Genomic DNA, 14,611 nt, shown 5'->3' on the forward strand with positions numbered 1-14,611 from the left:
GTCTTATGCGTCCGCTGTGTACTCATTGTGACCAGATTATCTAATGCCTCCCCGTACGCAAATTATTTGATAGACATTCTTTCAAAATAATATGAATGTATTTATTTTAAGACTATTACTGATGCCATAAGTCAATAGTGCTTACTCTCAATGATTTTAGAGGCCATGATAATGATTTAAATGGTTTGACCATCCAGGTCTGTTTACACTTGATTGATATCCAGACACAATGCGTGCCTGACTACTTCTGGAGTTAGTCAGGAAGACACAATCAGACCACAATGTGTCTTTTAATAATCTACTCCTGTCTAAAAACGTGGGCACAATCAGAATGTGGACAAGATCAGGACAAAGGGCTGCATGTCAGCACCAGATATAAACGGGGCTTCTCTCTCTCTCTCTCTCTTACACTCTCTCTCGCTCTCTATCGTACTCTCTCTCTCTTTCTTTCTCTCAGCCTCTCTCTAACCCTGTTTCTGCATCTCTCTACCTCTCTCCCCATCTCTCTCACAAACATGCTTATCTCTCATGTCTCTTCCTCTTTTCCTTCATCCTCTCTTTCTCCTCCCGCTCTCCATGTCTCTCTTTTAGTCTACGTGTGTATCCAGCAGACTCCTCCTCCCTCAGTCCCAGCCTGGCTTCTTTCTCTGCTGCTGTCTTAGACTGAAGCCTGTCCTGAACTCGTCTGAACTCCACTCATCAGAGATCACTCTATGACCAGGGAGTATCTGCCAGGCCAGACAGACACACACAAAAACAACAGGTAAGATGGGACCATCTTCAACATCTACCGGCAACTGTAACCACTGCTTTCATGATGTATAGAATACAGTTACAGTCCACAGAGAACACATTCAAAACTTGTATTCCTATCCGGGACTGCACATTCTTCTGCTTTTTCACTTTCAAAGCCTGAAGTGTGGGTGTGTGAGCAGTGAGTGTATTCTGAAACTTTTTCAGACTGCTGAGTTCCTGCCAAGAGTATAACTTTGAGAACTGTATCTATGCGAGTTTGAAGTTTGAAGGGTAGATCACATCTGTTGCTCTAAAAACATAATTTTCTCAAAAAGACTTGTGTCCAACACAGGGTAAAGAAGCTATGGTCATTTAGGGAAAGAATGTAAAAAAAAAAGTTTTTTTATTTAAATGTAATGACTTATTAGCTTGATCATAATTCCATACACTGGGTGTGTGGTGACTGCTATATACTGTATGGTAGTGTATATGTAATCTGAGGAGTGATGACAGCATGTTCAGAACATGATGGATGACAGCAGCACACAAGGCCAGTAGATGTAAAAACACCGAACTGGGTAGAGGTTTGGCTGGGTGAGTTAAGGGTTCTATTTCCTGAGAATCTGCAGGAGATGAGTCTCAGAACTCAGGATATGATATGATGAGTAACATTCGTGTAGAGTACTGTACTGTATGTACAATACAGATGTAAGATCTTAATTTGATCACACTATAGTTGCTGAGAATGTTTCTGCACAGCAGGAAATGCAAACGTGTAGTGTATTCAAGGTTTAAAAAGGCTTCTAAAGTTTGTAATTTCCACTTAAAATGTCAGACTTGAATTGCCCTAATGAAAAATGTATCAACCCCTACAAAAAATGTCCATGAATTATAATCCACATAATATTTCACATTTCCTATTTCTGCAGGATCATTTTCCTGCTGTAGCAAAATGGCTCAAATTAGGATCCTACATCTGTATGTCGCAAGACCTGCTTCCTATGCAATGTGTTGTTCAAAATGATCTTTGTTTCTCAGTACTCAAGTTTCACTCTCAACCCTTTATACAGGAAAGCTGATGTTGCAATAAATTATCTTGTTATTGTGGTAACCAGGCGATTACTGTGATAGAGGTGATGTCGGATAATACTCTAAATTGTCAAATGCAGTTCTTTACAATAGACATTTTTCAGCATTTGAATTGTTCTATTGCATTAATCTCTGTTGTCTAATGCCTGCCCGGGTCAGTGACTGTCTAAAGCCATGAAGTGGCTACTAACATGGTGGTGTAATTACAAAATGAAATGCAGACCATTTCCTGTTTACCCAAATGGCAGATTGGAACCTGTCTGGGTGACATCATAGGATTCATATTTCAACAAGATGGAGTCGAGTACAATACACTCAACAGCAATGTATTATTTCAATTCAGCAGTAGTTCTCTATTTAAAGCACAGGAGGTTGGTGGCACCTTATTTGGGAAGGACAGGCTTGTGGTAATGGCTGGAGCAGAATTGGTGGAATGGTACCAAATACATCTAACCCATGGCTTCCATGTGTTTGATTCCATTCCATTTGCTCCATTTTGGCCATTATTATGAGCCGTCCTCCCTTCAGCTGATACAATGAGTGTTCTGTATGAGTGGCCTGGAACCTCCCTAGCAGCTGTTGAACATCAGGAGGAACTTTGCATTTCCTGATAAAAGATAATAAAGTACTGTAGTCAAGCCCTGCAGCAGTTTTGACTCAGAGGAGTAAGCTATAAAAAGAGAGTAGCACAATCAATATTTAAACTCCCAGTAATTTATTGAGTAAATCACCAACGTTTCAGCATCACACTGTGCCTTCACAATAAACGTTGGTGATTTACCCAATAAATTACTGGGAGTTTGTCACGTGTGCGCCCTCTCCGGCCTATAGGTCGTCAGACTGCTGATTATCCCACACACCTGTCACCATCGGCATGTGCACCAGCGCCTCATGACACTCACCTGGACTCCATCACCTCCTTGATTACCTACCTTATATATGTCACTCCCTTTGGTTCCTTCCCCAGGTGTTCTTGTTTCTGTTTCATGTCTGTGTGATATTCATAGTTTGTATTATGTTTTGTTTATTGATTAAATCACTCACTCTCTCTCAGTGCACATCGTTACAGAGTTTATATGAAGTGTGCTACTCTCTATATTTGTATACACAAAATCATTTTCTCTGGATGTGTTCCAGCTCATGCTTTTTATTTAACTCAGAGTTCATTTTCTGAGTAAATTCCTAAGATACTACACATTTAGAAAGGGTCTCTACAATGGATAATCAGGCTCTGTTCTGTAAGTACTGTATGTTCTCTCATTTGAAGAGTTCTTGATCACCTGACCAGAAAAGCTCTGGGCCCTAGGTACCGTATAGTCTATAATGGGTTTGCACACAGTTTTTTTGTGGTCAAATCACAAGGTCTGTAGGTCTCCTCCCATCCAATGCGTGTCAGGGACTGTAGATGTAGACTTAATTTCTATGTAAGGACCTATTCCCATTGAGTGAGTGTTAAACAACAGGAAGTACAGACCTGCTGCTCTTTTTCTATGTATGGAACTAAGTCTCCACTGTGACTCCGCAGGATGCCTTTGGGAGGAGGAAATAAGTGCGGCTGCTGCCAGAAGACGGTGTACTTTGCTGAGGAAGTGCAGTGTGAAGGGAAATTTTTCCACAAGTGCTGCTTTCTGTGCAGTAAGTGAACGGAGTGAGTTCTGTGCAGTAAGTGAACGGAGTGAGGTCATCCCGTTCTTTCATAAACCACACTGTGACTACCAATGCACCAATTACTCTGAGCTGATATTCAGAGCTCAGGATGGAATGTGAAGTATTCTGGCACCGAGAGAGGAAGCAGAGCATCCAAAGGTTCTCGGTTCTCGTTTGTGTGCCCTTATTTGGAGAGAGAGAAATGGATGTGTCACAGGCCTTGTAGCCCTTATATGGGAGAAAAGGTACACATCATGTGTTTGTGTGAGCTAACAAGGCTCATCTCTCACCCGCAGAGTCAGAAGATCAAATGTTAACTAACACAGACTGTGGTGATGTCACAGTGTCATTTCAATGTCATGAAAGGACTGAAACCTTAAACGGCAAGGTCTGTTTACCTACAAAATGACCTAAGATTGTTAGTGTTGTACTGTAGTGTCTAAACTGCTGGTGTTGCTGCTGATATGGCACAGCATTGACCACTTAAAGGCCAAGCACAGTCCAAAACGTGATTTACCTGTGTTTTAAATATATTTGGAATAAAAAGCTGTTTGAAATGACCACCTGCCATTTCTGCTTGTTTTGGTGGGATGGAGTTTCATCCTGCCTAGTTACATCACCAGGTGGTAAATTAGTTATGTAACCTTTATTTAATGACAGCTTAGCAGGGAACAGTTGGTTAACTGCCTTGTTCAGGGGCAGAACAACAGATGTTTACCTTGTCAGCTTTCGGTTACTGGCCCACTACTCTAACCACTAGGCTGCTTGCCGCCCCAGGAAAAGATAAATGGTTGAGTTTCATGTAATTTGAAAGCTTACAAACACACTGTCAGAAATAATTCAGGTTGTTAGTAAATTATACTTGAAAATATAATTATTTTGACATAAAAAATGTAGTTGTCATATTTTCTTGAATATAATTAGTACTTTACTTGTTCAACCAACCCCCCCCCCACCCCAAAAAAATTAATTCAATATAAGATAAAAGTGTAATCTAAACAACTATGTGTGTTTAAAAACAACTAGAAGGAAAATTGTGTTTAACTTACAGAATTTTCATATTTCCCATAAATGTAAGAATTCACTCTGTTTTCAGAGGATTGTGGGTATTTTTTACTTTACGATACTTTGTTGTATGTTGTATGCATGTTTAGAAGAACGAAAAGCTCATTTATATATTAGTATCAAACAATTTGTTATGCTATGAGGTGTAATGGATCATGATGAACAGATATAAAAACCGTTGAACAAATTGATGTTCAATGATGAGACCACCCACAATTCCTGCTAAAGTGGATAAAAATGTCAAGCTATGAAATACATAAAGCCTTGTTTAACACTAAGACACAATCAATGAAAGTAACTAATCAAATATGTATTCAAAGACATTCATTGCGGTACCTATAGATGCATGTTAGCACTAATGCTAATGCTAAAAAATAATTTACAAGTCTTCTTCTCATAATGCACTGATGTGTCCTTGTGTCCTTTCTGTCATAGTTTGAACCCTGTTCATTGCTGCTCTTAGCTATATTTCTAATTATATTACCTCCTACTCTCCTCTTAGTGGCATGTAAGAAGAACCTGGACAGCACAACGGTGGCCTGTCACGTGGATGAGATCTACTGCAAGTCCTGCTACGGCAAGAAGTATGGGCCAAAAGGCTATGGCTTTGGCGGAGGAGCAGGCACCCTGAGCATGGACACGGGGGCACATCTTGGAATCAGACCTGAAGAGTAAGGAAGGAATCTCAGAGAGTTTAAAATTGTATACACTCTATACGAGGGGTGTATTCATTACGTCAATTCTGTTGCAAAACGTTTCTTAAACAAAAGCAAATGGAATGAGACTGGAAGGGACCTGCCTGAATTTGTCCAATAGAAACTCTTGTTTTAGTAGTGTTTGGATTAATGATTACACCCCAGGGCTTTCACTGCTGATGTTCATCCTTCCCTTCTAATCAGCCCTGGGAAACCAGGTGAGTGGAATCTGGTCAGTGACATAGGTCTACCAGGGAAAAACAGCAGTACTACAGACATCAAGGCCTGAATATGTAGAGTAATCATAACAAACCTGTCTTGTCATCCACAGGCCAGCAGCCCACTGTCCCACCAACAACCCCAATGCCTCCAAGTTGGCCACCAAGTTTGGCAGTTCAGACGTGTGCCCGCGCTGTGCCAAGGCTGTGTACTCTGCCGAGAAGGTGCTCGGAGGTGGAAATGTAAGTCTGAGTTTTGGGCTAATCAGATTGTTTTGAGAGGAAATAGCTCATAATCTTGCCATCTCAAAACCCTGCTTCTACTAAACGTTGTATACCGTATGTAAAAGTACTAAATGACTACATGTATCTTTGGCTTTCGAGTTCATGTCAACTGAAATAGATGCAGGGGGATATGCTGTCTGTGTTCTAATACAGAACAACACTTCTCCTGATCTCTCTCCTTCAGTCCTGGCACAAGAGCTGCTTCCGCTGTGCCAAATGCGGCAAGGGGCTGGAGTCAACCACTGTGGCCGACAAAGATGGAGAAATCTACTGCAAAGGTGTTTATACTCTATTCATGTAAAACAAATGTGTACAATAAATAGCAAAGACACAATTGCCTAAATGCATTCAATTAAAGTGTAGAGTAAACATGAGAATTGCACATACTGTAGTGTCTTTTTAAAGGTGTGTAAATACTCTGTTCTGAACATCTACTTGTTTTCGAGTTATTGATAAACACATGTGTAGACAACTCGTGGATTGCCTAGCTAAATAAATTCACCAAAACGGAATGTAAATATACTGGAGAAAAAGCTCAACTTTAGCATCTCTTATAAATGTATATGCCTTTGTATGTAAATACATTCTTATATAAAGTTTACCATCTTTCATCCACAGCATGTTATGCCAAATCCTTTGGTCCCAAGGGCTTCGGGTTCGGCCAGGGGGCAGGGGCTCTGGCACATGCTCAGTAGAGCTATGGCTTCCTCTGATAGACACCTAGACAGTTGGACTGCAAATCCCAGGATTCTCAAATCAACCTCTATTTAATACTGCCATTTCACTACTGCTACAGTCACAGAGGCTCAACAGCAACACACAGTGCACAGCTTACCTAAATGCTTATCTTGCCAGAAGAGTAAGTTGTTTATGTTTTCTATCTAAGCTCTGGTATTGATGAGGTTAATACTCTGCATGACAAATGTTTCCTAACCACTATGAGGAAGAAAAAAAGGACTTATTAGCGTGTTCATTTTGACCTAATAGACTCCATTCACAAGAACGTTCCTTTTAGAATTTTGAATGTACACAAAGTGAGTCAGTGATATGTACAGTCAGATGGACACACCCTGGTTTTGTAGAGTTGTTTGGCTGTTGGCGTGTTTACTTAACAGAGCAAATTATCAGCGGCAGAATGAAAGAACAAAGTCATAATGTACAATTATTGTCCAAGGCTATAAACTCTGGAGAAAACTGGCACTGATCTTATCCTAGGATATTTACAACACAGTGGATGTACTGTATCAAATACTGTGCACATTTAAACACCAAATAAAAAACTCTAATAGAAAAAAACATTGTATTTAATTCAATTATGGTAATGTGAGGAAATGATGTGTTTGAGACATGACAACAGCACATTTGGAAACAAACAAACCCAATTGAAACAACCTGCCAGGGTGTTCCTTGCAGGGGTGCAATTTTGGTTTTAGAAGTGGGGGGACGACATAATATATATATATATATATATATATATATATTATTTATTTTTTTATCCAGCCGGATAAACACTCCGAACAGCCTACGCGTGGTCCTAAAGCACAGCCCTGGCACCGCCCTCTCCCGGGGGTTGGCACACCGGGCAGCTGGAATGGGGCTGTGGGTAGGACTGGCAGGTGGCCAATCTGTCTTTTGTATCTCCATACAAAACTATGACATGCACACGCCATCTCATCTCAACGGCCAGTAGGTGGCGTGTGACCTGGCTACTGGGATGTTAATTAGTGTTTGTATACAAACTGCTGCTCACACACATGCTGGTATGGAATCAGGAAGCAACTGTGAAGAGAGTCAACCAGGTAGTAGTGTTTTTACAGTATCCAAAATTGTTCTGTATTTGATTTGATTTTTGTTAGTTACTAGATCTATTTTCAACCACTGCAGAATGCCACAAGAGGGCACTAGAGAACTCCATTGTTACAAGAAAAAAAACGATTTGGACAAAATGTTGCTGTTTCAGTTTTACAGCTGAACAGTATGTCTTGCATCTCACTCTGAACTCTCCCATCCATACTGACAGAGTTAGATACAATACCAAAAAATAATTAACTGATCCTCCTGCCATAGATAAGTGGGAATGAACTGATCCTGCTGCCTTATATAAGTGGATATTAACTGATCCTACTGCCATATATAAGAGGATATTAACTGATCCTGCTGCCATATATAAGTGGATATTAACTGATCCTCCTGCCATATATAAGTGGGAATTAACTGATCCTCCTGTCATATATAAGTGGGAATTAACTGATCCTCCTGCCATATATAACTGGGAATTAACTGATCCTGCTGCCTTATATAACTGGAAAAATAACTGATCCTCCTTCCATAGATAAGTGGGAAATAACTGATCCTTCTGCATATATAAGTGGGAATTAACTGATCCTTCTGCATATATAAGTGGGAATTAACTGATCCTTCTGCATGTATAAGTGGGAATTAGCTGATCCTTCTGCATATATCGGTGTAAAATAACTGATCCTGCTGCTATATAAAACTGGAAAAATAACTGATCCTCCTTCCATAGATAAGTGGGAATTAACTGATCTTTCTGCATATATAAGTGGGAATTAACTGATCCTCCTGCCATCGATAAGTGGGAATTAACTGATCCTCCTGCCATATATAACTGGGAATTAACTGATCCTCCTGCCATCGATAAGTGGGAATTAACTGATCCTGCTGCCATGTATAAGTGGGAATTAACTGATCCTCCTGCCATATATAGGTGGAAAATAACTGATCCTGCTGCCATATATAACTGGGAATTAACTGATCCTCCTGCCATATATAAGTGGGAATTAACTGATCCTGCTGCCAAATATAAGTGGGAATTAACTGATCCTCCTGCCATATATAACTGGGAATTAACTGATCCTGCTGCCATATATAAGTGGGAATTAACTGATCCTCCTGCCATATATAACTGGGAATTAACTGATCCTCCTGCAATCGATAAGTGGGAACTAACTGATCCTGCTGCCATATATACGTGGGAAGTAACTGATCCACCTGCCATATGTAATTGGGAATTAACTGAACCTCCTGCCATATATACAGTGAATGGGAATGAACTGATCCTGCTGCATATATAAGTGGGAATGATCTGATCTTGCTGCCATATATAAGTGGGAATTAACTGATCCTCCTGCCATAGATAAGTGGGAATTAACTGATCCTCCTGCCATATATAAGTGGGAATTAACTGATCCTGCTGCTATTTATAAGTGGGAATTAACTGATCCTCCTGCCATAGATAAGTGGAAATTAACTGATCCTCCTGCCATATATAAGTGGGAATTAACTGATCCCCCTGCCATAGATAAGTGGGAATGATCTGATCTTGCTGCCATAGATAAGTGGGAATTAACTGATCCTCCTGCCATTGTCTATGGCAGGAGGATCAGTTAATTCCCACATATATGGCAGGAGGATCAGTTAATTCCCACTTATCTATGGCAGGAGGATCAGTTAATTCCCACTTATCTAAGTGGGAATGATCTGATCTTGCTGCCATATACAGTGGGAATTAACTGATCCTCCTGCCATAGATAAGTGGGAATGATCTGATCTTGCTGCCATATACAGTGGGAATTAACTGATCCTCCTGCCATATATAATTGGGAATTAACTGATCCTCCTGCCATAGATAAGTGGGAATTAACTGATCCTCCTGCCATAGATAAGTGGGAATAGACTGATCCTCCTGCCATAGATAAGTGGGAATAGACTGATCCTCCTGCTATAGATAAGTGGGAATGATCTGATCCTTCTGCCATATATAACTGATCATGCTGCCATTTATAAGTGGGGATTAAAATGTCATGCCATTCAGCAGTAGTTCTCAAGAGTCACATCACAACTGACAATCTTCCCATTGTACCAACAGGCAACCATAAATGTGAGATACTTGCTTCGGTAAAACTTTATTTGTATAGTCCACATGTCACACTCATTACACAGAGGGCCGAGTGTCTGTAGGTTTTCGCTCCTCCCGTGTACTTGATTGATGAATTAAGATCACTAATTAGAAAGGAACTCCCCTCACCTGGTTGTCTAGGTTTTATTTGAAAGGAAAAACCAAAAACCTGCAGACACTCGGCCCTCCATTGAATGGGTTTGACACCTCTGGTATTGCCCAACTGTAGGTGCTCTACAGCAACGTTTTCCAACCCTGTTCCTGGAGCGCTACCATCCTGTAGGTTTTCGCTCCAACCCTAATCTAGCACACCTGATTCTAATAATTAGCAGGTTGATGAGCTGTTGGATTGAAAACCTTCAGGAGGGTAGCTCTCCAGGAACAGGGTTGGATTGATAACATTCAGGAGGGTAGCTCTCCAGGAACAGGGTTGGATTGAAAACCTTCAGGAGGGTAGCTCTCCAGGAACAGGGTTGGATTGAAAACCTTCAGGAGGGTAGCTCTCCAGGAACAGGGTTGGATTGAAAACCTTCAGGAGGGTAGCTCTCCAGGAACAGGGTTGGATTGAAAACCTTCAGGAGGGTAGCTCTCCAGGAACAGGGTTGGATTGAAAACCTTCAGGAGGGTAGCTCTCCAGGAACAGGGTTGGATTCAAAACCTTCAGGAGGTTATCTCTTCAGGAACAGAGTTAGAGAGCACTGCTCTACAGACTATCAGTAACATTTCAACTAACTATCTACTAAACCTATCCCTAACCTTAACCCTTATCCAAACCCTAAACTTAACCCTTACCCTAACCCTAGCCCTAAGCCTAACATTAACCTTTACCCCTAACCCTTATTCTAAACCTAACCGTAACCTTAGCAAGCAGTTGCTTATCAACAGATAGTTTGTTGATAGTATGACCATCTGTAGAGCATATCTGAAGAGCATCTACAGATGGACTATCCACATAAAGTGTGACCCTTGCTTCTTATCTGTACAAATAAAACAAAAATAGACCAACAAAAGGTTGATCCGAGCACTCAGACAGTACAACCGCTATCAAGCACCCAAGTTAGCATGCTAAAGTTGGCTAGCTTGCTAGCTACTTCCAGACACAACTGAGAAAACACCTCACTCTGACAATTTGACTGGCCCAGGCAGAGCTGGTTAGGCTGTTTTCATTTTATTTAGGACGTTAGTGACTGTAACTGTGCTGCTGGCAACAATTTAATTACATGTTTTTTACCTACGTTCACTGACACCGGTCATATTAAAGGGGTGTTGTGAGTTCGTAAATTCATCAGTTATTCAGTGCTCTGGTACACTCAGAAGAGAGTGCTCTGAAATCGGCTTAGATTGGCGGAGTGAATTTACAAACGCACCCATAGTTGACATGGTGACACTACAGACCAGAATGTCAGCACCTGTTTCATATGGCAGGGTGGGCCAGTGACAACAGGCCTAATTCGTTATTGACTCTGGACAGTAACCATGGGGGGCATCATAGTTTAGAATTTGGTTCATGAGAACAAGAGCTCAACTGTGAATTGAACCACAGCAATGGCCACTGATTCAAATGGCAAGATAGAATGGTGTGGTGTTAGAGAATATACCTGTCCAAACAAGCTTTTTATGATTTAAACAGAGGCTATATAAACTTGGATAAACATCTTTAGACTTAAGACGTTGAAGTCTGTCCTTAATGGCCTCCTCACAGTTTTCATTTACTTCAATTGACCATGCCATTCTATTCAAAACTACTCTCAGTTTAATTATAATTCTGTCTCAGAATCCCGGCAGGGCTAAGTGGTACCTCCAGAGTAGACAGGACTGGATCTTTAAGACAAGCACAAACCAGTCCAATCTGATTTACTTAAGTACCTTGGGGATTTATTGTCCTTGTGAAGCACACACACACACCCACACACACATGCATGCTTGCACACACGCACACGGACGGACACGGACACGACCACACACACAAACAAGCAATAACCCGATCAAAGAGTAGCAGGATCAGATGGTGGTACAGTCCCCTGCTATTGTATGGTGGATATGATCGCATTCCTTTAATCAACTCCAGGGCTTAACATTGTCTGCAGTTAATATTCTAATCAGGCCATGGGGGGGGGGGGGGGGGGCTGCTGTTCTCAGGGGCAGTGCCTGTCTGTAAAACCTCTCTCATTACCAGCCAGCAGAGAACACAGCAACCAGTGCTTAATTTGAGCCTCTCATTTTCGGACTGTATCATTCCGGAACCCATTTGCCAGGCTCTGGTACCTCTTGTGGCATGAAAAATAATTGTCACTGTTTGCAATGTAAAAATTATAGTAAAGGCAATCACAGTTAATTAATGTTGACTCCTTTGTAATGCTCCTGCCCCTTAAATAATGTAATGTGAAAAAGTGCCTGATTAATTTTTTGTTGGGCCAGCCCAGGTTTACGGTGTGTGCAACATTGTAGCCCATATAGACCAACGAGTGGCCATTGCTGTGGTGAGAGAGAAAAGCGTTCCATTCTATGATCTCTCTCTATCTGCTCTGATGGACATGAGCCTGCAACTCTCATCTCTCCAGCGTTGAACTTCATCATTTATTTCCTTATAGAGTCATAGCCGCAAGAAGAGTGCTGGAGTTGCTGCAGCACCTCTGATGAATTGAAATACTTTTGCCACAGTTATTTAACTACTGCTGTCTGTTCAGAAAGAAATGAAATAATTCAGAATACTATACCAGGTGTAGGCCTAGAATTTAGCCACAGAGGATCAATAGTTTATAGCCAAGCTGTGGATTGTGTGTAGCCCAATCACAAGGCATTCCTACAGTCGGGAACACGCTGCAGATCTGTCAGTGAACAGCATGAAGCCAAAATAGGCCTTTGGAATATTTCAAATACAATAGCGTGAAAACACAGGTTGGAAAGCAATGTCTCCTGCTGAAAAGAGAACTCTTATCTGTCTGTGGTAGGCTACCAAGTTATCAACTTCCAAATAGGCCTATTGAGGGAACAGCAATGTAAAACAAGAGAGAGATACGTTTTTGGTACTGGTGCATTGGCCAATTGCCGGTGAGTGAGCTGCACATCATTTGGTGAGTCAGTGAAACTGGAAAGCTTTTTTAGAACTATAATTTCCTCCTCATATTGTACAATATGTGTGTCTCCACACACCTAGAACCGAGCTACTGATGTACTGTACTCAAGACAAGGTCATTTTTATTCATCTCAGATTGTCAGTTTGTCAGTGTCAAAGTATCCTGTCATTTCGATCATTTGTGAGGTATTAAAAAAGATTCTGCTAAAGTCTGCATCATCTAAAATGATTTAGAAGTGTATGAAATGCATTTATAAAAGGCATACATTTTCCCAGACCCTAGGCTACAATTTTTTTCCCCCATGTGTGCAACTTCTGCAAGCGCCTCTACTCTACTGCTCTATCTATGCCTGTTCACAAAAGTGATGATAACGCATGCAATACATTTCTTCTGATTTCTGATACATCGGAGCCCCCCAGGTCACCACCCTCCCGGACTCATGCTTTGTTCCGGCACCTCCCAATTTACAAGTGAAGCACTGACAGCAGCCAAACTGCCTGAAAAACCTATCTCATTACCAGCCAACAGAGAACACAGCAACCAAACTGCCTGCAGAATCTCTTTCATTACCAGCCAACAGAGAACACAGCAACCAAACTGCCTGCAGAATCTCTCTCATTACCAGCCAACAGAGAACACAGCAACCAAACTGCCTGCAGAATCTCTTTCATTACCAGCCAACAGAGAACACAGCAACCAAACTGCCTGCAGAATCTCTCTCATTACCAGCCAACAGAGAACACTGCAACCAAACTGCCATCAGAATCTCTTTCATTACCAGCCAACAGAGAACACAGCAACCAAACTGCCATCAGAATCTCTTTCATTACCAGCCAACAGAGAACACAGCAACCAAACTGCCATCAGAATCTCTCTCATTACCAGCCAACAGAGAACACTGCAACCAAACTGGCATCAGAATATCTTTCATTACCAATTAACAGAGAACACAGCAACCAAACTGCCATCAGAATCTCTTTCATTACCAGCCAACAGAGAACACAGCAACCAAACTGCCTGCAGAATCTCTCTCATTACCAGCCAACAGAGAACACAGCAACCAAACTGCCTGCAGAATCTCTCTCATTACCAGCCAACAGAGAACACAGCAACCAAACTGCCTGCAGAATCTCTCTCATTACCAGCCAACAGAGAACACAGCAACCAAACTGCCTGCAGAATCTCTCTCATTACCAGCCAACAGAGAACACAGCAACCAAACTGCCTGCAGAATCTCTTTCATTACCAGCCAACAGAGAACACAGCAACCAAACTGCCTGCAGAATCTCTCTCATTACCAGCCAACAGAGAACACAGCAACCAAACTGCCTGCAGAATCTCTTTCATTACCAGCCAACAGAGAACACAGCAACCAAACTGCCTGCAGAATCTCTCTCATTACCAGCCAACAGAGAACACTGCAACCAAACTGCCATCAGAATCTCTTTCATTACCAGCCAACAGAGAACACAGCAACCAAACTGCCATCAGAATCTCTTTCATTACCAGCCAACAGAGAACACAGCAACCAAACTGCCATCAGAATCTCTCTCATTACCAGCCAACAGAGAACACAGCAACCAAACTGCCATCAGAATCTCTCTCATTACCAGCCAACAGAGAACACAGCAACCAAACTGCCATCAGAATCTCTTTCATTACCAGCCAACAGAGAACACAGCAACCAAACTGCCATCAGAATCTCTTTCATTACCAGCCAACAGAGAACACAGCAACCAAACTGCCATCAGAATCTCTTTCATTACCAGCCAACAGAGAACACAGCAACCAAACTGCCATCAGAATCTCTTTCATTACCAGCCAACAGAGAACACAGCAACCAAACTGCCATCAGAATCTCTTTCATTACCAGCCAACAGA

The 14,611-nt window shown here is 41.6% G+C and overlaps 1 protein-coding gene across 1 annotated transcript; it reads left to right on the plus strand.

The window, feature by feature from the left end:
• Positions 1 to 587: 587 nt before the first annotated feature.
• On the plus strand, positions 588 to 7,021 carry LOC120024277 (cysteine and glycine-rich protein 1-like). The gene is made up of 6 exons (XM_038968476.1): positions 588 to 763; positions 3,350 to 3,459; positions 5,039 to 5,207; positions 5,563 to 5,692; positions 5,919 to 6,012; positions 6,353 to 7,021. The coding sequence occupies exons 1-6, from the start codon at positions 714 to 716 to the stop codon at positions 6,427 to 6,429; spliced, it is 630 nt and encodes a 209-aa protein (XP_038824404.1). The 5' UTR covers positions 588 to 713; the 3' UTR covers positions 6,430 to 7,021.
• The last annotated feature ends 7,590 nt before the right edge of the window (positions 7,022 to 14,611 follow it).

Source organism: Salvelinus namaycush, chromosome 2 (assembly GCF_016432855.1).
Source record: "Salvelinus namaycush isolate Seneca chromosome 2, SaNama_1.0, whole genome shotgun sequence".
NCBI classification, from domain to species: domain Eukaryota; kingdom Metazoa; phylum Chordata; class Actinopteri; order Salmoniformes; family Salmonidae; genus Salvelinus; species Salvelinus namaycush.